This window comes from Artemia franciscana, chromosome 21 (assembly GCF_032884065.1).
Source record: "Artemia franciscana chromosome 21, ASM3288406v1, whole genome shotgun sequence".
Taxonomy (NCBI): Eukaryota; Metazoa; Arthropoda; class Branchiopoda; order Anostraca; family Artemiidae; genus Artemia; species Artemia franciscana.
In genome coordinates, this window is record NC_088883.1 from 34015652 (window position 1) to 34038574 (window position 22923).

Sequence of the window (22923 nt, forward strand, 5' to 3'; positions counted from 1 at the left end):
TGAAGGTTGGTATTTTGTACTTTGTCGAAAATTAAACAGTTTTCTCAAATTTTAGTTTTATTTAATCTATTGGTTGTCATAGATTTGATAGGAACATATTAAAAGGAAAGAAACAGACAATTGCTCAAAAATTTATTTCTTTTTTCAATAAATTGTAGGTTTAGGTTTATATTTTTTACAGTTTGCTGGAAAAATTTTGGAAGAATAGGAAAATAAGTCTATGAACTATTGAATGCATTGAATATTAAATCAAACTATTTTGAAAGGTATAATGATGACACTGGTCCAATAGAAGGCTGAAGCATGGGCACTCCGGAAAACGGAGGTGGATTCGTTAGATGTTTTCCAGAGAAATTGTCTACGGACTGTTTTGGGTACCCGGCCGACTGAATGTTCGAAAAGTGCGTTAAAATCCCGCTTTCTAGGGTTAGAATAAAAGAAAGTTTGAGATGGCTAGGGCATATTCTGTGGATGAAGGACTACAGGTATCCAAATATTGTCCTTTTCGGTTAACCGTCTAGGGCTAAACAGAGAGCAATTCACCCATGTTTGGGGTGGAGGATGTCACAAAGAAAGATTTGTGAGATATCATAATTTCCTAGAGGGTAAAGAGGGAGGCTTTGAATTGATTAGGATGGAAGAGGAGTTTGCAAAGCTGTGTTGACATCAAGAAAGTGGCTTGTTACTACGGTGAGTAGTAGTAGTAGTAGTAAAGTGGAAGTTCAGGAAGATTTTGTCTCTAATGGTCTAGTTTTATGAATCGACTTTGAGGGAGGGGGTAGGGACTGAGAAGAAAAGATTCCAAGGAAACGGAAACTTAGAGATGTAGAGTGGAGCTTTAAATGGATTGTATTGGAAGAGGAGTGAATACAGCTGTGTTAGTCTCAGGTAGAAAGGTGCTGAGCTGAGTTCTCAGTAATAGTATTATATTAGTTTTGCATTAGGGTGGCCCAAATTTAATTAGTTTCTATCCGTTCTAACTGATTTGGAATCAAATAAAAATGAAAAAAACGATAAAAGATCGACGAAAGTTAATATTTTCAAGCTAATATTATCAAATCACTTTGATTTACTGAGTAACCTAGATCGTGTCTTGTCTTGGGGATGGGCTTGAAATTCCTGTCTTGTCAGCCTCCAAAGTCTCGGATGTTCTTTGGAACATAATTAGTATTATTTCTTATACATTATTTTATACATAACTTTGTTTTGATTTAGCGCTCTCTTGTTTATATCGTATAAGAATTTGATAGATGATATTATACAGCGGCTTCAATGAAGTTTGAAAACGAGCGTGGTGGTTTCGTTTGTTAGCTTTATTAGGTGTGTTGTTTTAAGGTAAATATATGCACCAACGGATCCAGGGGGGCCTTGGTTCCCCCAAGATTTTTCTGGTGCATTCTTTCCCTTTTTTTCCACTCTTCAAAATAACTTTGGTCAATTATTGGCACCTTTGTCGCATTGCCCCTACCCCAAGATTTTGTTCATTGGCGCCTTTGTCACATTCTCCCCCCTCAAGCTTTGCACCTGACATACAAACACACGTATCTTATTGCTGTAATGTAAGGAGGTTTCACGCTCTGTAGTTTTACAATCCAGTTGCATTCAAAGGCATCCTCGCTAGCCAGAATTTTGGCTAAAACCACTTGCTAAAAGCCCTTGTGGAGTATGCATTGGGTAAATGTTTAGTTTCATTCCAAGTGCTCTAAACTGGAAACTATGCTAGAAGGGAGCATAATTTCCGGTAAAATTCTAGTTAATTGACTTCTTACTATCTTGGAATTGGTTTAGTTTAGGAAAATGAAACTTCCAGGGATGGGTCTACAGGCTAAAGTATGTCCTGGGAAGGTATTTTAAAGTACCCACCTCTACTCCTTCTCCCTCTAGAGGGCCCTGAAATTTGTCTACATGACAGGTCTATACTGTATAAATTTTGACAAAACAACATTTTACCTTAATTTTCAGTTACTAGTTGCTTTTTCTCTGCCTTTAGTACTGAAAATGCAATTCCTGTTATTCAAGTTGAATTTTGAGTCATATCAATGTTTTTTTTTTCAAAACTTAGGAAATGTATTTGCATATCTTTAAAACTTCATAAAATAGAATTGAGCAAAGCTATGAAGCTGAAAACAATTTTGTTGTACTTCAATTAAGCAGAAGATCTATTTTGCAAGGTTTCACTTTTATAACACACATATTTTTAAAGGTCATCAAAGGCCAGGGCCCTCTAGAGGGAGAAGGAGTGGATGTAGTTGCTTCAAAACACCTTCCCAGGGCATACTTTAGTCTGTAGATTCATCCCTGAAAGTTTCATTTTCCTAACCTAAACCCTTTCTGAGATAGCAAGAAGTCAATTAACTAGAATTTTACCATAATTTCCAGTTTAGAGCACTTAGAAATGCTAATTCTAGAAGTGTGTCCATTTCTGGTTGACCCTCCTCCTCCATGGGGCATACTAAAAATGCATAAAGCAGGCTAGCTTATAGGTAACATTACCTATAGAAAGTGTATTAGTTCATGAGCCCTGCAGGTAGCAGGGCAAGGTCTGTATTCTATAGCCTATTTTCTTAATAAACCTGGTTTGACTTTTTTTTTTAGTTTTACCTTAAATCATAGCTTGGAGCATATAAGGATTTTCTATCCTTGTGATGCTCCAGTGGTGAAAAAAAGGTTCATTTAGTGTAGGTTATGGTTTTTGATCTAGACTCTTGTGGAGGACTCTACAGCTTCCCAATTGTAAAGGAACTCCTGGGAGAAACATTCCTTATCAAGGTGGGACTTGATTGTGTTGGTTAAAGTTGCAGAGCTCATGGAATAATATGCTTTGCTCTATAGGTAATGTTACCTGTAAACATGCTCACTTTACACATTTTTAGTCCCATTAGAGTGGGATTTTAGAAAGCTAAGAAATGGATACACTTCTCTAATAATGAAAAAGAAACAATATGCAATCACCAGAATCTTGCTATAGCCAGTAATACACACTTCAGAGCACTTGGAACAAAACTAAACACATACCATGAATTGTTTTCTTAACATATTCCCTCCTCAAGAGTCACAAGACTCAGCATAGCTTATACCCAAACCTAGGCCTTTATTTTTTTAGTTGGGTAACATTTATAGCCTAAATACATGGATGTCTATGAGGTAGGGCAGGGCTGGGTTATTGCCCCCCCCCCTGATAATTAGGATCTATGAAGTGGTTTTGAGCAAACCAAAGGAAAGAGAGTAGAATAGAGAAAGACCTTGGAATATAAATGTTAACCCAGGTTGGCTGTCCGCCAATAGGTTTTTGACCTTAATAGTGGCATTATGAATTCTAATGTGTGACTTGGTGATTCCTTTACAGGTTTTCACAAATATGTTTATTTTGAAAACAAGTGAAAACAAATATGTTTGCTCATTCAAGCTGGTATTCTTGATCAAAATAGTCTATGATGTCAAATTTATCATTCAGGAGTACCCATAAGTGAATACCAGAAGTCACTAGTTAGAAATGCTTGTTTTGTATTTTCTCCTGTAACAGACATATTTTGTTTGTGTTTTATTATTATTTGTTTTTTTTAGCATATTTATTTATTTCAATTCAGTCAGAAAATATGAAGTATATTAATATTTGAGAACCAGGTTAAAAGATATCAATATTGCTCAATAATGTCTGACCAACACTTTGACATTGCTTGTTAAAACATAATTCTAGGAGTTTTAATCTTATTTTTCATAAGTAGGCTATTACTATGTGCATTTTTTGTAGTACTTTAATTTTTGTTTTCATTTACTTGTCCTTTCCTTGACATTCTATTTCTATTACCTTTCAAAAATGTTCAAAATCCATGTTGACTCTCTGACATAATTTTTTTGTACTTAATTTAATTCCCACCCTTTTGATTCAAAGGATTCAAGTTACCATATCCTTGGTTCTGTTTGTTGTAAGACCTTTTTCAAGAGAAGTTAACACTTGTAGTAAACATTGACAAGAAACTGATGTGACATTGTGGTGGAACAAATTCTATTTTACCAATGAAATATTCAACTTGTCTGGGTTTTCTTACATAGTTCCTGTTTGTAGTCTAGTTGTCACTCCTAAACAATTACTACTACTACTACTGAAAACTCACTGCAGCAACTAGCTGTCTGAGGCCAACACTGCTACCAATGCTCCTCTGCCATCCCAGTCTATTCAAAGTCCTTTGTTTAGATCCTCCCACCCCAACTGCAGACAACCTGCTTTGCGTTTAGTCCTAGATAGTGGGATGAAAAGGACAAACTTCAGCAATCCGTCATCCTCAATCTGCAGAATGTACCTGAGCCACCTCAACCCTTCTCTCATTATAGCACTAGAAAGCAGGATTTTTGGGGATATTCTCAATATTTCCCCTGTATGTATTTATACTGATTTAGAATTTCATGTTGAATTATTCCCTACTAGACTCCAAACATGAATTATGTTAGAAAACCTAGACAAGTTGGATATTTCACTGGTAAAATAGAATTTGTTCCACCATAATGTCATGTCAGTTTCTTGTCTATATTTACTTGAGGACCATAATGAGAGGAAGGTTGAGATGGCTTGGGTACATTCTGCAGATGGAGGGAACCATCAATATAGGGAACCATTTTCGAGCCTAATTTTAAAAGCCCTGCTCATTCAAGAATCTAAATTTGCAAGTAAGGTAACTGAATGTCTTTTGTATTTTATTTTACTGATATATAACTTCTTTCCCTCTTCTACCAAGGGTCCCCACCTAAGAAGTTTCAGTTAAAAAATGTTAGTACTCATGAAAGTTCTGATGTTTGTTACTGCTAGTGTGAACATGTCTTTCATATGTGATGTTTCCTTTCTCTTTGGAAATGTGGACACACAGGTCAATGATTTTTATGGGGAATAGGAAAGGTTGCATTCTGGGCAAAATCTTTTCAGGTGCATTACAATCTTTTTATTATGAGTATTCTTGTAACCCATTGTATATTACTAAGCTATAAAATTTTACTTCTCCTGACCTGTTTTTCTTACATGTGTTATTCCACAAGACTACAATTGTGTCAAAGGCTGTCTCCAGAGGAGGTTTTACTGGATTTGAACCCTGCCCCCTCTGAAATTGGTGTCTGTCTTGCAAAAAAATACAAAATGTTACTTTTGAAAAACAAGTTTTGATGTCCTGGATACAGCCTGTCTTGGAATCTTAGAATCTCAATGATTTATTGGACACCACACTCTCTAGTTCTACTATAGGTAGAACTAGAGAGTGTGTTCGAACATAGAATTATGGCAGTTGACTTGAATGCAGTAAAGTCAATTGTAAATCTGAGTATGGTTCTTCCAAGGCCAGAACATCAAAAGTTTACTTCTTTGAGAGTAAATCAATTATCAGATTGACATGAGATAAGATTTTCAGAGTTCAAGTGTAAAATGATTGAAGTAGCTATGATAATAGAGAGGTAAGCACTTAAAGTTGGCTGTAGTTCAACTAATGTCAAAGATCCAGACGCATGCTAAATTGTCATTCTATGTTTGTGGAGTTTAAGGAACTCATTTACTATAGAGAAATGTTACAAAAAGGATCTTTTGGACTTGATTAAAAGATTAAGATCTTCAGGTCCCTCTCCCCCTACTCTCCTGCTTGCTATGTCTGTGTTCATTTGAAACTATTGAGGTTTTTTCTGTAGATGAATGTTGAAGCTGTAATGGAGAACCTTTCATTGGATAAGGATTTGCCCAAATCAATGAGTTGTGGAAAAACAAATGGATCTGGAAGTGAGTGCAAAGACTCTGGTGTTTTTTGCTCTGAGGAGTTGGCAGGTGTATCCATTGCTAAAGAATGTATCTGTGATGAAGGTAAGTAGCGTATTTTTATGGCACTTGGTATTTACCAAGTGACATATAGTGATTCCAAATTCTGTTGGTCTGTCCTGGTTTTGCTAGTTTGGGCACTTCCAGATAAGCTAGGACGCTGAAATTTGACAGGCGTATCAGGGACCAGACCAGATTAAATTAGAAATAGTCGTTTCTCTGATTCGACCATCTGAAGGGGGGAGTGGGGGGGGGGGTCGGCTAAATTTAAAAAAAGCAGAAAAAATGAAGTATTTTTAACCTTAAGAATGGGTGATAGGATCTTAATGAATCTTGATATTTAGAAGGACCTCATGTCTCAGAGCTCTTATTTTAAATTCTGACTGGTATTAAGCCTCTGATTTTCTTTTTAATCAATCTATTGATACTTAGAATTTTGTTAGAGCTCATGCCATATGAGCTCTTAGCTCTTGGCTCTTCTGACCTCGTCACAAGTGCCATATGAGCTCTTAGCTCTTGTTTATATATGCAGATTGCCCCCCCCTCCCTGTTTCATAACTTATTCCCTGCTTTTTCAGTTCTGACATTAACTTCCTTGTTATTATCCCTGTTAATTCGACTGTTAAAGTTCAGGTATTCATCAGATATCTCCTTCTTAGTTTAACCTAATTTCAGAGGTGTTATGTTGAGGCAATCTTGATTTAGTCTCACTCTATAAACAAAAATTTGCAGGAATGAGGGATGAAACAGAGGATCTGCAATGCTGTCAATTCAAGGTTAAATATTTTGCATTACAAATCTGACTGTATTGTCTATAAATGTATTGAATGTAATTACATTGCTCTAAACTTGTCCTAGTATGAAGGTCTTGGAGTTAATGAACATTTTTTAAAAATTAAAAGTCTATTGTGAAAGCAGGATAGTACAAAAACAAGAGGAAGAAGATTTTAATTCAATGAAAATAATGTATTATTTTATCCAGTTGTCACAGAGCGAAGTTAAACAAAGTTTATGGACTTTTAAGGGCTAATCGAATTCTCTTTTGCTTACACTCTAAATAAAAATCTAGACTCGTGGAACTCAATGCGGCTGTTTTTACCTTAGAAGGAGGCGATTTTATTCTAAGGGAGCAATTAAAGATACAGAAAGCTTACATGTCACTCTGAGGAGAGGAAAGAATAGAATTGTAGTTTCTATTTTGGTTTAGGCATCTTATAAAAATAGAAAAAAATCGATTTGTGGAAAAAATCTTTATATGCAGTTTTGCACTTTGTGGAAGTAATGGGCGCAAATTGAGACAAAAAACCGAACACGGTTGAAAAATAATGTTTAGGAGTCTTAAGTTGCTGAGACTAGGAATAAAGGTGAAGAGGTGATATTAGAGAAGGAGATTGGTCAGGTGGGTAGTCTTGTTTTTCTGGGTAGTATTATTAGTAAAGATGGTTGATGCAATAAAAATATTAAAAGTAGGTTAGCCAAGGCCTACAGTTGAAAATAGTTTGGAAGAATAAGAAGATGAGTCTGTAAACGAAGATAAGAATAGTGGGGACTCCATTGATAACAGTGGTCAAATATGGCTTGGAAATGTGGGTGCTTCAAAAGACGGAGGAGGATTGGTTAGATGTACAAAAAATGTGGTATTATCCCAATTTCAAGGGCTATAGTGAAAGAAAGGCTGAGGTAGCTAAGACACGTTTTGCAACTGAAAAATGACGGTTGTCAAAGGTGTTTCTTTTTGGTCATCCATCGAAGGTCAAATGAAAAGCAGTTTGTCCTTAAATGGGACGGTAATATTTCATAAGAAAGGATCTGAAGAAAATTGGAGCATCTTCAGAGGGTTTAAATAGAGAAGCTTTGAATAGACTGTGATGGAGGAGGACCGTGCGAATGTGTCTTGGCCGTAAAACGCGTTATTTTCTAAAGTGAGAGAGTGTATCAGTGACGCTATTTGGGGGGGGGACTGTGCCCTCTAGATCAATTGGCCCTCCTCTCTAGATAGTAAAAAATACTCTTTTCTGATTGATAAAACCTTCGTTAGTATTTTTATTGACGAAATTGAACACGACAATTTTGCACCCCAGATATCGCAAAATACATTTGCCCCTCCCCTCTAGGTTTTTGTATTTTGACACCATTGGATACTGTAGGTAACTTTAAAAAAACTTCGCGAGGCCCAATATAGCTCGTAGATCAATTTGCTAAGTATCATAGGCCTATTGCCCGCGCCCTCTCTAATCTCAGCTTGGTTCTTGCTACCTAATTAATTAAACTGTTTTTTGTTTGTTTCTATTGCAAATGTTACTAAGGGTATGCATCAACGGACCGTTGGAATGTAGGTGTAGAATTTCGATTAAATAAAACTAAAAGCAAGTAAGAAGGCGTCAGGTATGGTTTGATTCCCACTCTCTTTGTTTCTAACTGTTCTTTAAAAAAGAGTGTATCTCGTACAGCTTTCGAAAAAGTTCCAAAGCTGTCAGTAGCAGAATTCGACACTATTCCAAAAGCAGTCAACATTTTAGCAGCACAACTTGTGCTTTGACCTCTTTTCTTTGAGTAAAAAACATTTTTATATATAAAAATGGTATTTTTAGGCAAAATCTCCCATCAAGTTTCACTATGCCATGAAAACTGCCAAGTAGCATAACTACTATGCTACCCCACTTTTTGCACGGCGGATCTTGTAGCTGCTAGATAAAAACCAATAGCCAGGCGCATAGATGTTTTTATTTTTCTCAGGGAGGGTGGTTATGTTTGAATAAAACCCCATTTAAAGTAAATGAAGTAAAACAATTACTTTTCAGTATTTTCACCACACAGCATAACAACACATCTTGTATAACTCAGAAACTACACGTACAGTTGCGCCACTGTAATGTGACTTGTTTTCATTCGCCCGCATGAGCCTGCGGATGTACATAGATTAGAAATAGCTTTTATGTCAACCTAACCCTGTCTCAACTAGCAACACTCCGCCCTATATGAAAAAATCAGAGGGTATGTCAAGCCTTATAAGTTGGAAATAGATGGTGGTAGTGATCTTTCAATCTTTTATTGAAGATAGAAAGAAATGTGCGAAAATCTAGGTGGAGGGCATTTTTTGTAATTTTTTTTTTTCAAAGAGAATCCTAAAAATAAGGGACTTCCAAAACGTGGTGCTACTGAAAGTTTCATTGATCTAGGAAAACTTAAACAGAACTTGTCCAGAAGTTGCTCAATGTGTATCGTCTATTTCTGCAGCAGGTTATTGATATTATGTTGTTTAAGCAATTGTTATTTTAATTGTTGTTGTTTCTGTATGTCAATTACCCCTACCATTTTCGTGCGAATTTGGCCCTGTTGAGCTTGTGATATAAAATTTTTGAGAAATAAATCTTGTCTCATTAAATCTATCCCTGGTTCCTAATAAACTAATTGATTTGGTCAGAACTTCATCAAGAATCTAGAAACTGTAGGAAAGAGGGCTGGGTCCAACAACTTTTTCCCTTCCCATGTTTATGTACCTGAGGGAAATGGTGCATTTATCAAGAGAGCAAAATCAGGGCCTGGTTTAATTGTCCTAACAGGAAAATCAAACCTGGCTCCCTTCCCTACAGAGATTTTTCGTACGTGATTGAAAGGTCAATTTGGCTCGAGACCTTCAGTGAGAAAACCGATTTAAAAAAAAATTTGCTTTATTTATATATTATTTTATTCTTAATTCTGCATTGAGGACGGATGACCGGAGATCCTGGCCGATACATGTGCATTTTTTCTTGTTTTTCACTGGATGTTACTACTTTGTTTTTTATCTCTGTTCTCCTACGTTTCTCGTTCTGGCAACCATGCTTCACTACACATAAAGTAGCCTTTTTTCTGGGAGGGGGGTGTAGGTATATTTTCCTCTTGGGTTTAGTACCAGATCTCGGCAACCTTTATGATTTGATGTTTATTAAAATTAATAGCCTGGACTCAAATCACCTTATTGGGGAAAGTCTATCAATAGTAAAAGCAAGTTAATGATTAGTATGCCGCTATATAAAAAAAGAGCGGTCAGTTGGTTTTGTAACAAGTATATTTTAACAGATTCGGTTCTTGGTGAAGATGCCCAAGGAAAGGTTTTTGTTGCATTAAGACGAGGTGACTCGAAGAAAGTAGCAGGAATTATTTATCAAGGATAAATCCTCTTACCTCAGAAAGCTAAAGAAAGGCGAATTGGTGTCAGATGAAATTTACGTCTTAGATAAAGTGAAAAGGATGTCGACGGATGTCTAAGATTGCTAATAACGAAAAAAAGGATAATAACGGAATCTGACGAAACTTCAATGACGCGAATGCATTAAAGAGTATGGAGGTCTCAATGAATCCACAGCTGCCTCTGTTTTCACGCAAACAGTCAATGCCTTCTAGTGAATGGAAGATGCTGGCATTGCATGCAAAGACTTGGAACGTGACAATGTATTTGTTGATGAATTATACAATGTTACCATCATTGACTTTGGTTCTGCTCCATCACTGGACACACGCTTTATTTCTATACTGATGGATATGTCCTACCTGAAGTTCAGCATGATCCAATGAATTATATATTTTTAGCAGTCATCACTTGGTCCCTAGGGTTAATCTTGGAGTCCATCCGGATTGGTGTTGAACCTTTCCAATTTGGGCTGCGTTCTATATATATTCGTTAATATTAGACATATCTCTTTTATCTAATGTAAGTTGCGCAAATTTCAGGGTCATGGTTATGTTAGGATTATCAAATTTTGCAGAAAAAAATACGGATAATATTTTCTCAAACTTACGAGATAATTTACAAAAAATAAATATGTTACCATTTTTTCGCTAAATCTTGTGCTTATTTTTATACTATAAATAAGTGCGAAAGGTAATAAAAACTGCCAATAACCTAAATTGGGGGCTTTTAATTGTACTAACAGATCTATGCTTAGCGGAGTATTACCAGAAATAATAGGATTTATGACATAATCTCGTCGTTTGACCATTAAGAGGGTACAGATGCCTGTCTTAAGCAGACGCTTAGTTTTTGTTTTAATTAACTTTCTGAAAGTAACTTTTTCGTGTGTATATTATTTGAAATTGTATGGGAAAATGGTGCATAAAGGTTTATTAATATTAACATGGCTTGTTATTGGCTTTGTATTATTGTTATTGTATTATTGGCTATTAACATGGCTTGGAACCGCCTGAATGGTTGAATAGTTAGCTTTAACAGGCGATGAACGTGTTTTTTTAAGATTGGCTTTGCTGAAAAGGAAACATGTTAAGAAAAAAAAAATTACTTCAAAATATGCAGGAAAATTGTAGTTAATACATTTTGACTACAATTCCACTTTACTCACAATCCCCCTCCCAATGTGCGAATATATAGCCCAACATATTTATTTCCAATGTATCACCTATTATTTCAAACCGTGTAGGCCTATCCGTAAATTGAAACAACTGTAAATAAATCAAGAAACGGAAAAACACATGGGAAATATTTAATTTGAGCTACATATTTGCACACTAGGAGGGAGGGGCAAGTCCATGCTCAGGATTTTTCCGGGAGAGACGAAAAAACTTTAAACAGCGCATCAAAAATTTGTTAATATGCATTTTTGTTACGTTTTTACGAGTTGAGAAAAATTTTTAAGGGGGTTTGAACCCCCTAACCCCCCTGGATACGGCCTTGGTTGGGGGTAAATTATGGTAGAATTTGAGTCGGTACTTATATGTTATAGCGCCTTTGCTAAGCTCTTCATCCATTGACGCACTGTAGAACCAGTTTTTATGGCACTTGGTATTAATCAAGTTAGTCGTTAGTCATTTTCGCGATTTGACCATATGGGGGGGAGTGGGGGGTCGGTTAATTCGGAAAAAATAGAAAAAATTAAGTATTTTTAATTTGCGAACGGGTGATGGGATCTTAATGAAATTTGATGTTTGGAAGGATATCTTGTTACTACTACTGCTTAATCCCGACCAGATCTGGTGACATTGGGGGGATTTGGGGAGGGGAACCTAAAATCTTGGAAAACGCTTAGAATGGAGGGATCGGGATGAAACTTGTTGGTAAGAATAAGCAGAAGTCCTAGATACGTGATTGACATAACCGGAACGGATCTGCTCTGTTTCGGGGAGTTGGGGGGGGGGGTTAATTCTGAAAATTAGAAAAAAATGAGGCATTTTTAACTTAAACACTGTAGATATATTTTCATCAAATTTTTAGTTGGGTTTAGGTTACTTTAGGCTACGTATTTAATATTATACGCTCAGGGCAGTACTTAATGCAATTTAAAGTTTGGGGGGATTGAGGGGGGATCCTAAAATCTCGGAAAACGCTGTAGGGATCGGGATGAAACTTGGTGGGAAAAATAAGCACAAGTCATAGATACATGATTGATATAACAGGAACAGATCCGCTCTCTTTTGGGGATTTGGGGGGAGGGTTAATTCTGAAAAATTAAAAAAAAATGAGGCATTTTTAAGTTACGAAGTAGTGATCGGATGTTAATGAAATTTGATTTTTAGAAGGATATCGTGTCTCAGAGCTCTTATCTTAAATCCTGACCGGATCCGGTGAAGGGGAAGTTTGGGGAGGCGGAACCTGAAATATTGGAAAACGCTTATAGTGGAGGGATCGGGATGAAACTTGGTGGTAAAAATAATCGTAAGTCCTAGATACGGGATTGACATAACCGGAACGGATCTGCTCTCTTTGGGGGAGTTGGGGAGAGGGTTGATTCTAAAAAATAGAAAAAATGAGGTATTTTTGACTTACGAAAGAGTGATCGTATCTGAATGAAACTTCATATTTAGAAGGACCTCGAAAATCAGATCTCTTATTTTAAATCCCGTCCGGATCCAGTGCCATTAAGGGGGGGGGGGAACCGGAAATCTTGGAAAACGCTTAAAGCGGAGAGATCAGGATGAAACTTGGTGGAAAGAACAAGTCCAAGATACGTGACTGACATAACCGGACCGGATCCGCTCTCTTTGGCGGAGTTGGGGGGGGAGTAATTCGGAAAAATTAGAAAAAATGAGGTATTTGTAACTTACGAACGGGTGATCAGATCTTAATGAAATTTGATATTTAGAAGGATCTTGTCCTTTAGAAACTCTCATTTTAAATCTCGACCAGATCCGGTGACATTGAAGGGAGTTGGAGGGGGAAACCGGAATTCTTAGAAAACGTGAAAATCGAGGTATCTTACGAATGGGTGATCGGATCTTAATGAAACTTGATATATAGAAGAATCTTATGTCTAAGATGCTCCATTTTCAATTCGAATCGGATCCGGGGACATAGAGAGTTGGAGGAGGAAAACAGAAATCTTGGAAACCGGAAATCTTTTTAAACCCTTAGAGTGGAGAGATCGGAATGAAACTTGATGGGAAGAATAAGCACAAGTTATAGATACGAGATTGACATAATTGGTACAGATCTGTTCTCTTTGAGGGAGCTGGGGGTTGTTAATTTGGAAAAATCATAAAAATTGCGGTGTTTTTAACCTAAGAACGAGTGACCGGATCTTGATGAAATTTGATATTTAGAAGGAAATCGTGTCTCAGAGCTCTTATTTCAAATCCCTACCAGATCTTTTGACATTGGGGAAGTTGGAGGGGGGAACCGTAAATCTTGGAAAACGCATATAAATGTCGTAGGTACGTGATTGACGTAATCGGACTGGATCCGCTCTCTTTGGTGGAGTTTGGTGGTGGGGTTCAGTGCTTTGGCGAGTATGGTGCTTCTGGACGTGCTAGGACGATGAAAATTGGTAGGCGTGTCAGGGAGCTGCACAAATTGACTTGATCAGTTTATTCAGTTCATTCGGGTTTATTAAAAAAAAAATTATAACAGTTATAACATACATAATCTCTCATCTCTATGCAAAAAGTCCCTTATCACCTCAAAAATAAATACACACTATGGCTCCCCCTCCACTCATCGATACAACCATGGCCCCTACCAATAAAATCATCCTTACGAGTCCCCACCTCCTCATCCAGGACGAAACCACTCCAATCCCCACACAAAAAACCTCAATAAAGGTTAAAATCACTTTTCTATTTAGAATCATTTAAATTAAACTAATTCAAAACAAAGTAATTTTTAATTCTCTTTTTGTAAGAACCAAGGGAGCTCCTACATCCCAGTTTTGTAACTGAGATTCAGCATTGTAAGCCTTAGCACAGACGATGTCAGGCGAAAAATCCGACCTCACTGTTGGCGTATGTCGAATATGGATCTGTGCAGATAGTCTTGTAATTGGAAGATGCTGTTCGGATACCAAACGGAATAGATTCCTAAAAGGCGGTGGAAGAAAGCCGGAGATGAATCTGAAAGCAAAAACCAAGCAGGAAAGCTTAAACAGCGATTTCAGCGAGAGATAATCTTCTGTGTGTTTGATGATCTTCAAGGCATTGTTGTGGATGGAATCCAGTTTTTTCAGATGGGATTTGAACGTCGACTGCCATACCATTGCGCAATATTGTAAGTTGGGTTTAATGAGTGCACTGTAGAGAAGGGTAAGGGTTTCACGTGGGAATGTGTGCTTCAGTTTCTTCATGATACCCAGATTCCTTGAAAGCTTTAATTCTACAGCATGGATGGGAGGAAGGAAAGAAAGGTTTTCATCTACTATTATTCCTAAATATTTTGCACATCCATTTTCTGGTCGTTGAACCTTTCCGCGAGACGTCACAATTCCTGTTATTTCTGGGTGAAGGGTTCCTACCCTAGAAAATAATAGGATGCAAGATTTATTGACACTGATGACAAGTTTGTTGGCATCCATCCACAGATAGGTCTCTTCTATGATGTTTTCAATCTTCCGCTGAAGTGAAGGCATATCGAGTCCGCAGCAGGTCATTGTAGTGTCGTCAGCGAATGCTCTAAGTTCATCTTGCTCGTTAGTAATGTCCTCAGATGTTTGATCAAAGCATGGGTTGCAGCATTTTGGATCGTCATGATTCGGGTTAAGGATACGAGTTAGGTCATTTACATGGACTAAAAACAAAAGAAGACCGAGGATAGATCCTTAAGGCTCACCAAATTTCACAGTAGTGTCGTTCTCCGGGTCGTCACCAATGTAGATGCACCTATTTTGAAGTTAAGATTCAAACCATTGTAGGGCTATTCCTCTCACTCCAATATGTTGCAGCTTTCCCAGTAAGATTGTATGATCCATACAGAAGTCGGATAAAGTCGTTTTCCCCGATTCGACCATCTGGGGGGCTGAAGGGAGAGGAAAAATTAGAAAAATTGAGATTTTTAACTTACGAGTGGGTGATCGGATCTTAATGAATTTTAATATTTAGAAGGACCTCGTGACTCAGAGCTCTTATTTTAAATCCCGACCGGCATTAAGCCTCTGATTTTCCTTTTAAAGCAATCTATTGATTCTTAGAATTTTGCTAGACCTCAAACCATATGAGCTCTTGGCTCTTCCGTCCTCGTCACAAGTGTCATATGAGCTCTTAGCTCTTGTTTCGTTAGTTTCTTTAATCTTAGCGTGAGACAAAGACAAGTAACAGAATAGATGGGGAATATATAATTCGGGCTATATATTTGCACATTAGGGGGTAGGGGTAAAGTATTTGGACAGTGTAGTTATAACACGGCTCTTACTTCATAGTATACATAATAATTGTACCTAGCACATTTTGCATGCATATCCGCTATACTCCCCCCCTCTAATGTCCAAATATATAGCCCCAATTTTTCTCTAAAGTATTACATTTCGTCATATTCTGTGATATTTCATTAGGGTTAGTTAGAGAAAGGGGTTCTACTTAGATGACGAACTTAACATAGGCGCTGTAACAGACAAGTACCTTGCAGTCAAAATGAATTTACGACAATTATTCTATATATTATGAAGTAAAATTTGTTTTCCTCAACATATTTCCTTATCGACAGCCCTAATTCTAGGCTTATAGGCCTACCTTTATTTTAGTTTTCTGTTGGTTTCTTCATTTATAGTCATTGCAGCTCATTTATATTTTTGATCTTTTATCTGTTATTTTTATACGCATTTAAGTTTGAAATTCGCTCTTAATTTTGCTGCTTCCGTATTAGCCAGTACACACTCGAGAAGTTTACTCAATTGGATCAGCGGAAAACTAATTTAAGATTCTCTGTTCGGCGACAATTAGCTTAGATTTCTGAAATAAACTACGTTGTAGCTAGGCTATATTTTAATAAAATATTTAATATATAAAGTTGGTATTTTGGTTAGGTATTTAATATAATGTGTTCTGGGTGGCCCTCTTTCCACAATTCTAAATAGTAGTCCTCATAATCGTGTTTCTAAAGTTTTATATTTTCATCATATTTTGCTATATTTGATTAGGATTAACTTCAATTCTCGAGTGTGTACTGGTTAATGCGGAAGTACGCTTATTTTTCACAGAAAATCCGTTTTTTTTAGTGTTATCAAACCCAGTTTTATCTGCAAGCTATGATAAATTTGTAACAATTTAATTTTTAGAATAAATAGAGCGAAAATTGATGATGAAAATATTGCATCATTGATGTTTGTTTTTAAATATCAGCTGACTGTGGAACGAGTCTTTGTTATCAAACAAGAGCTCAGGGCGCATACGCGCTCTTCAAGAAGAATCCAAATAGCGGGTGAAACTACGCAATTGAAACTAGTCGCCGGTTTGCTATCATGTGAGGAGGCTGTAACGTAGTTGGATAAACGCTTTTATAAAGCAATAAGTTTCGTTTTCTTTTAATTTATCTTTCACCATCTTTTATTTAATTGACAAGAATTTAATTTGGATTGCAATTGGATTTGCTTCCTATGCACCGACTCGGAACAATACGGGAAACAACGATGGTTAAAGAAGAAAGCGTTGATAGCAATTTCTCCGATCAAGGTAATTACCCCCAGTTGTAGCTAGACGCCATTTCTGCCCCCTCAAGAAATGAGATATTGTTGACAAGGCCGTATCCATGGGTGGACTTTGACCCCCCTCCCTAGAAAAAAAATGTGTAACCCATAAAAACGAATATAGGCTAAACAATTTGGGTGCATTTTTAATTTTCTTCCCCCCTCCTTCGAACAAGAATCCTGGATACGACTCTACATGACGATTTAAATGTAAGACTTTTCTTTACTAATTCACCAGCTGAAATAATCACATCTTCGGCGTCCCTTCGAATGTACTGCCCTAATATAATCAATGCCCCCTTCCCTATTTCGATTTTGTCCAGGTCTTATTTTTAGCCCTAGGGGTAAATGTTTAGTTTCGTTCCAAGTGCTCTAAAGTGCGTATTACTGCATGTTGATGGTTCTTATGATCGCATATCGTTTCTTTGTCATTATTAGAGAAGCACATTCATTTTTTAGATTTCTAAAATCCCCCTCCAACGAGACTAAAAATGTGTAAATTGGGCTTGCTTACAGGTAACATTACTTATAGAGCGAAGAGTATTAGTTCATGAGCCTCGCGGGCAGCGGGGCGATGTTCATATTCTATATTTATTCAACAAAGAGTGATAAAACTAAAAAAAAAAACAACCTCAAACGAGGTTTATTAAATAAATATAGAATATAGACCTCACTCCGCTGCCCTTGGGGCTCATGGACTAATACGTTCCGCTCTCCAAGTAATGTTACCTGTAAGCGAGCCCACTTTAAGCATTTTTAGTTTGCCCCATGGAGGAGGAGGATCAACCAGAAATGGATGTGCTTCTAGAATTAGCGTTTCTAAATGCTCTAAACTGGAAATTGTGCTGCTTTGCAACATAGTTTCCAGTTTAGAGCTCTTGGAACGAAATTAAACATTTACCGCCCTAGGCTATTAACGAAAATTTGCCGATTTTCTCGTTTCTTAAAAAGAAATCCCTTAATAGCCTATTAATTTGAAAAATTGCGATGGTTTGCGTAAAATTCTTTACAATTTAAAGGCTAAACTGGGATTTCAGGGTAACAGGGGATTGATAGCGCCGGATTTAAAGCTTTGATGCTTCTAGGCTCAAGCCTTATTGTTGCTCCGTTTTTCTGAAATTTTTGGGTAAGTCCCCGAAAATCTGGGGATAGTGGAAGCACTGAACAGAACGGATCTGATGAACCAAAAGTAATGAAAGAGAAAGATAATACCAAACTCTCAGCTGCCTTTCTTGGGAGAATTTTGTCGGTGTATAAGTGGTCATGGAATTTCTATATTGTTTTAAAGTCACTTTTTTGTGCAGGCTATAGGCTGTATGGCAGCTGAGTGCATCTGTCACTATGACGATAAATCACAGCAGTCCCGCTTCTTAAGAAAAAAATCACTAAGTGATAGTTTATTGCAGCCCCTGGCAATGTTTGCCCATAGGCCCGACTTAAGTGAGCCTATTAGTATTCCTGGCCTGGGGGCTGACTACATCTAAAGGACACATAAATAAAATACAGATAGGCTAGCCTGTACAATTAGTTTCCTTACTTTATGCTTTTACCAAGTATTGTTTCCGCTTTTCTGACACTGCACCCCAACAGGGCGTTTCTAGGGTTGATGGCCCCCAGGGCAACTAATTCCCTCTTCATTCAGAAAAATAACAAGTCGAGTCCCCCCCCAGCTATGGCACCCAGGGCAGCTTACCCCGGTTGCCCCTCTTTTGGACGGCCCCTCCCCCTGATGGTCCCAGATATAGTCCTAGCATGTATGAAAAACTAAAAGAAAACCCTAAAACAATGAAATTCTTGCTTTATAATACGCAAAGTTTTTCTATTAATCAGGTTATCACGTTTTCCGAATTGTTATCCGTTTTTTCAAATCATTTTTTGATAATATCAATTCAAGACTATTGCAATCATAGACCTAATCTTCTCAATGGTCAAAATTATAGTTCAGGGTTGCCAAGTTTTTGGTCCATGAATGTTTCCCCTGAGCATCCCAAATTTGTCATTTAGCTATATTGTGTCTTTCTTTAAATCTCAAAAACTAGAGACTAAACTTGTCAATAGTTGTATTATTGACCCAAATCCGCTTTGGAAAGCAGCTAGTTAGCATCAAATATAATGAAAAAGGAAATAAATCAAATAAGTCATTCATACAAAATGCTCAGTGTTAAAGCACGAAACTCGTATAAACATGTAAACCTTTTACTTTAGAGAAAACCTTTTGCTTGCGATATCTCTGGCAAAACCTGGATGCTAAAAAAATGTATTGAGGAGCTACTTTGGTGAAACTGATATTATTATTTTTTTTACCAAAATATATATAGAGTTGGAAAATGTTCTGTTTTATGTAATAAGATTATAAAACGTGTCCCTTTTTCACTCTTTAATGTCCCCAAATGCGTAGATATAAGCGTGGGAAGGGCAAATGCTATAGTAGTAATGGCTATATTTGGAAACAGCATTAGCACACACCAAGTATAAGTTAAGTATAGCGGGGCTATATGCAAAATGTAACCTAACCAAAATACCAACTAAATATTTATTAAAGAATAACTGCAATGTTGTTTTTCACTGAGTTGAAGCTAATTGTCTCCGTATACAGGCAGCAATAACTCGGTTATTGTCTGATTTTATAGGTCCAAATTCTGGAGTGTGTATTTGCTAAAAGATAAGTATCGACCTTCTACCCTGGATTGACCTGACTGCGGTTTTTTTCTAACTCAATACTGCTTACACACAGTTGCAGCAAAAAAGCAGAACTGTACACATCAAATTGGTCTTTTTTAGCTGCTGCCCCTAGATTCTACATGGTGCGTTTTGGGGAAAACTTCAGATTATGCGGATCGAGGACAATTTTTTTACCTGTCCTTTTGCGGAAACGCAAATCCACATGTTGGGATTTTTCCAGTGCGTGCGAGAAAACGTGCTCAGGAATTAAATGAATAATAGTTAAATTGTTTACATGCTATAATCTGTAAATTACCATTCTTTTACTTCCTAGTAATAAGAGAAGTTCATCAGCGATAAGGGGATTACAACTCATGTTCTGTAAGATAGATTAAAGTTCCTCTTTTCTGCGAATTACACACTAGGAGAACTAAGGGCACAGCTCAGATACCAATACACAGTTATGAAAACTCCTATCTTGCCCATGAGAAGCTTTTGGTAAAGAGCTCTGAACTTGGCGCCTCCTTCAAGCCCGCGCTCCGACGCGTAGATCGTACTACAACACCATAGGCGGGAACGCAGTACTACACAGCTTAGATACCAATACCAGTTTCCTGATACCAATTAGATACCACCAGTTTCCTGTCTCCAGCCGCTAGCATCGCTACCGCGCATTGTGTCCCAAAAATAAATCGAATTTTCATAACTGTATTGGTATCTAAGCTGTAACTAAGGGTTAAGGCGCAGTAAAACTAGAGACATGAAATTGAATAGAAAACGGGTGCGTTTAGCCTACGTTTACGGATAAATATATATATATATATATATATATATATATATATATATATATATATATATATATATATATATATATATATATATATATATATATATATATATATATATATATATATATATATATATATATATATATATATATATATATATATATATATATATATATATATATATATATATATATATATATATATATATATATATATATATATATATATATATATATATATATATATATATATATATATATATATATATATATATATATCAACGGGTCAGTTGAAATATTCCCGAGCTTTCCGCAAAAATAAAAAATAAACGCAAAAGCAGCTTTTTTTTGACGAAAGTTAAACAGTTCAAAATAGGGATGAAACCTTTTTTTGACAGTGAACAGATATAAAACTTTTTTTTAGTTTTACTGCTGATGATAAACACTGTATATGTGTTCGAAATATCCAGTTAAATTTTATATCTGTTCACTGTCAATAAAAAGTTTCATCCCTATTTTGAACTGTTTTACTTTCGTCATGGAAAGGCAGTGTGGTCTTCGAAGTTAGCTATTTTTGCGCAACTGTGTGAACCACAGCCGGTAAACTATCATAATTGCTGGAAGAAACAAAATGTCAGGGTACTTGTGTATTATTAAGAACACAATCAATAAGTGAAGTTATGTTCTTTCGTGAAACAAACTACGATGTAAGGTACATTTTGTGAGAAAATCCGGTCTCATAGCCACAAAGACAAAACTCAATTTAGTTTGCTACTCATAGTGATAGAAGATAGTGTCTGAACATGGATTTTGAAATGAAGATTTGGGATTTGCCAAAGACTGAAAAGAGGTAATTATATTTTTCAAGGATAAGAGTTGTTGCCCACAACAAAACAGTGCGTCAACGGACACAACTTCTCCTACGAGAAGGAACATTTAGGTTAGGCTAACCTAATTAAAATGTACCTGCATCGTAGTTTGTTTCACGAAAGGACCTAACCTCACTTATTGAGTGTGTTCTGAATAATACACAAGTACTAATCTCAGTTGGAATTCTGGTTTAGAAAAAAAAAAAAATGAAACATTAGGAGAAACCATGATTATAGTAAGTTCTTCTGAATCAAAATCTCGATTGTATTTGGTAACGCTTTTAAATAACCTCTTCTGAACTTAATTTTCATAAAACAAGGGAGTAGTACCATTTGGTTCACCTTTCAACATATTTTCCAAATATAATGGTCTACAATGGAATTGTCCCATGCGCTCTCCCCCTAATTTATTTATTTTCTTTATTTCCCTCAAAAAATGAGGAGTACGCTACAATATAATATAAAGAAAAAACAAATGATAACACTTACAATCAAATATTGATCAAATACTTAAAAAAAAGATACAAAAACACTTGCTAAATAGTTTAGTCTATAAATCATGAAGAGCCAGTGTTACGAAAAAACGGAAATAAATTGTGGCCTAATGGAGCAAGATTTAGTCCTAAGCTGACCATACTGATTTTGCTTCTGTTTAGTTGACGTGAAATGCCTGGTTGATCTTCTGAGCCTTTAAAAACGCCAATGGGGACTATAGCCACCAGAAAAAGTAAGATCATAGGCGACTTCGTCTGAAAACCCTTGTTGAAGATAAGACCTAATCGAACCAGCTAAGTTTCCTGTATAGCCTGTGGCAATATATGACCTCGTTTGGGGATGGGCTGTCAAGTTAGTGACCATTATATTGAAACAGTATTGAATGGAATACCCAATCTCACCGATTATCTATAGATTTGCTACTATATTACATGGGCAGATTCTGACTGTCAGCTCCCGGGGCAAGAATTGCATCTAGCGCCCTCTTGTTAACAAACCAATTATAAATATTACCGCGAATATCCGAAGTTGGTGAATGTCGACATTCACTGGTGAATGCCCGAAATACATTTTTTTTTCTTCTTGGATTTAGTCACTGTTGCCAGTCTACTTTTTCAGTTTAATGCAAAGTTTGATGATGACAGGTTGGGTTTAGTTCGGTTAGATAGTTAACGAATTTTTGATATTCATAACCAAATTCAACCTAACCTAAACTAACAATCTAACCTAATTTTAATTTTTACCAACATAGCTAGCATAAGACTGAAAAAGCTGACTCGCAAAGCTAATTGAATCCAAACAGAAAAAGAAATTTCTAAATTTTTTTCTCGGTCTGATGCGATATTTTCTGGATCTGATCTGATCTGTTCTTGGTCTTATCTGACCAGATTAACCAGATTTTGGACATTCACGGTAACATAGGTATCATATTACAGTATTTCTATTCTCTAAAAAGTATATTTATTTACTGTATATTCATTTTATCGTTTTACTATCATTAATATATTGTCAAATATATATATAAGGTTCAAGATAAAACTCTCAGATTCCAGGAAACACATTTTTATTGATGACCCAGTACACATACAATTTAAATTATATACAATCAATCTGTCCTGTTAGTTAAAACTTAACTTTACATACTTTTATCGAAGCAGATGTCTTCATATGAAAGCTTTAAAGCCACATCATGTTCTATGTGGATTAACTCAAGTTTGCCAACAGTTACTTGGCTATCCCTGATGTCTAAGATAGTTTTTAATTAACTTTAATTTGCTAAGTATCTTTCATTAGAAGGAACTGTAACAGGCATAGTTGAATACATTTTCAAAGCAAACTGGGGCGTTAGAGCTGAAAAATTAGGGCTCAAATTTTGCTCGATCAGATCAAAAAGTGGCTTACGAGCCAGCGTCCCTATGAACCAGTACCCGGGGAGGGCACCCT

General features: G+C 36.4%; 1 protein-coding gene across 2 annotated transcripts in view; it reads left to right on the top strand.

The window, feature by feature from the left end:
- The first annotated feature begins 1318 nt into the window (after positions 1–1318).
- Positions 1319–22923, top strand: part of LOC136040976 (MAP kinase-interacting serine/threonine-protein kinase 1-like) — a 73861-nt gene continuing 52256 nt past the window's right edge. Inside the window, exons 1-2 of one of the 2 annotated variants that reach the window (XM_065725450.1) lie at positions 1319–1335; positions 5665–5833. In XM_065725450.1, coding sequence (XP_065581522.1) covers positions 5665–5833 — 169 coding nt within the window. In that variant the 5' untranslated portion in view covers positions 1319–1335. Of the gene's footprint in view, positions 1336–5664; positions 5834–16417; positions 16655–22923 lie in introns of those variants that run through there. The other variant, XM_065725451.1, reaches the window with a different exon arrangement.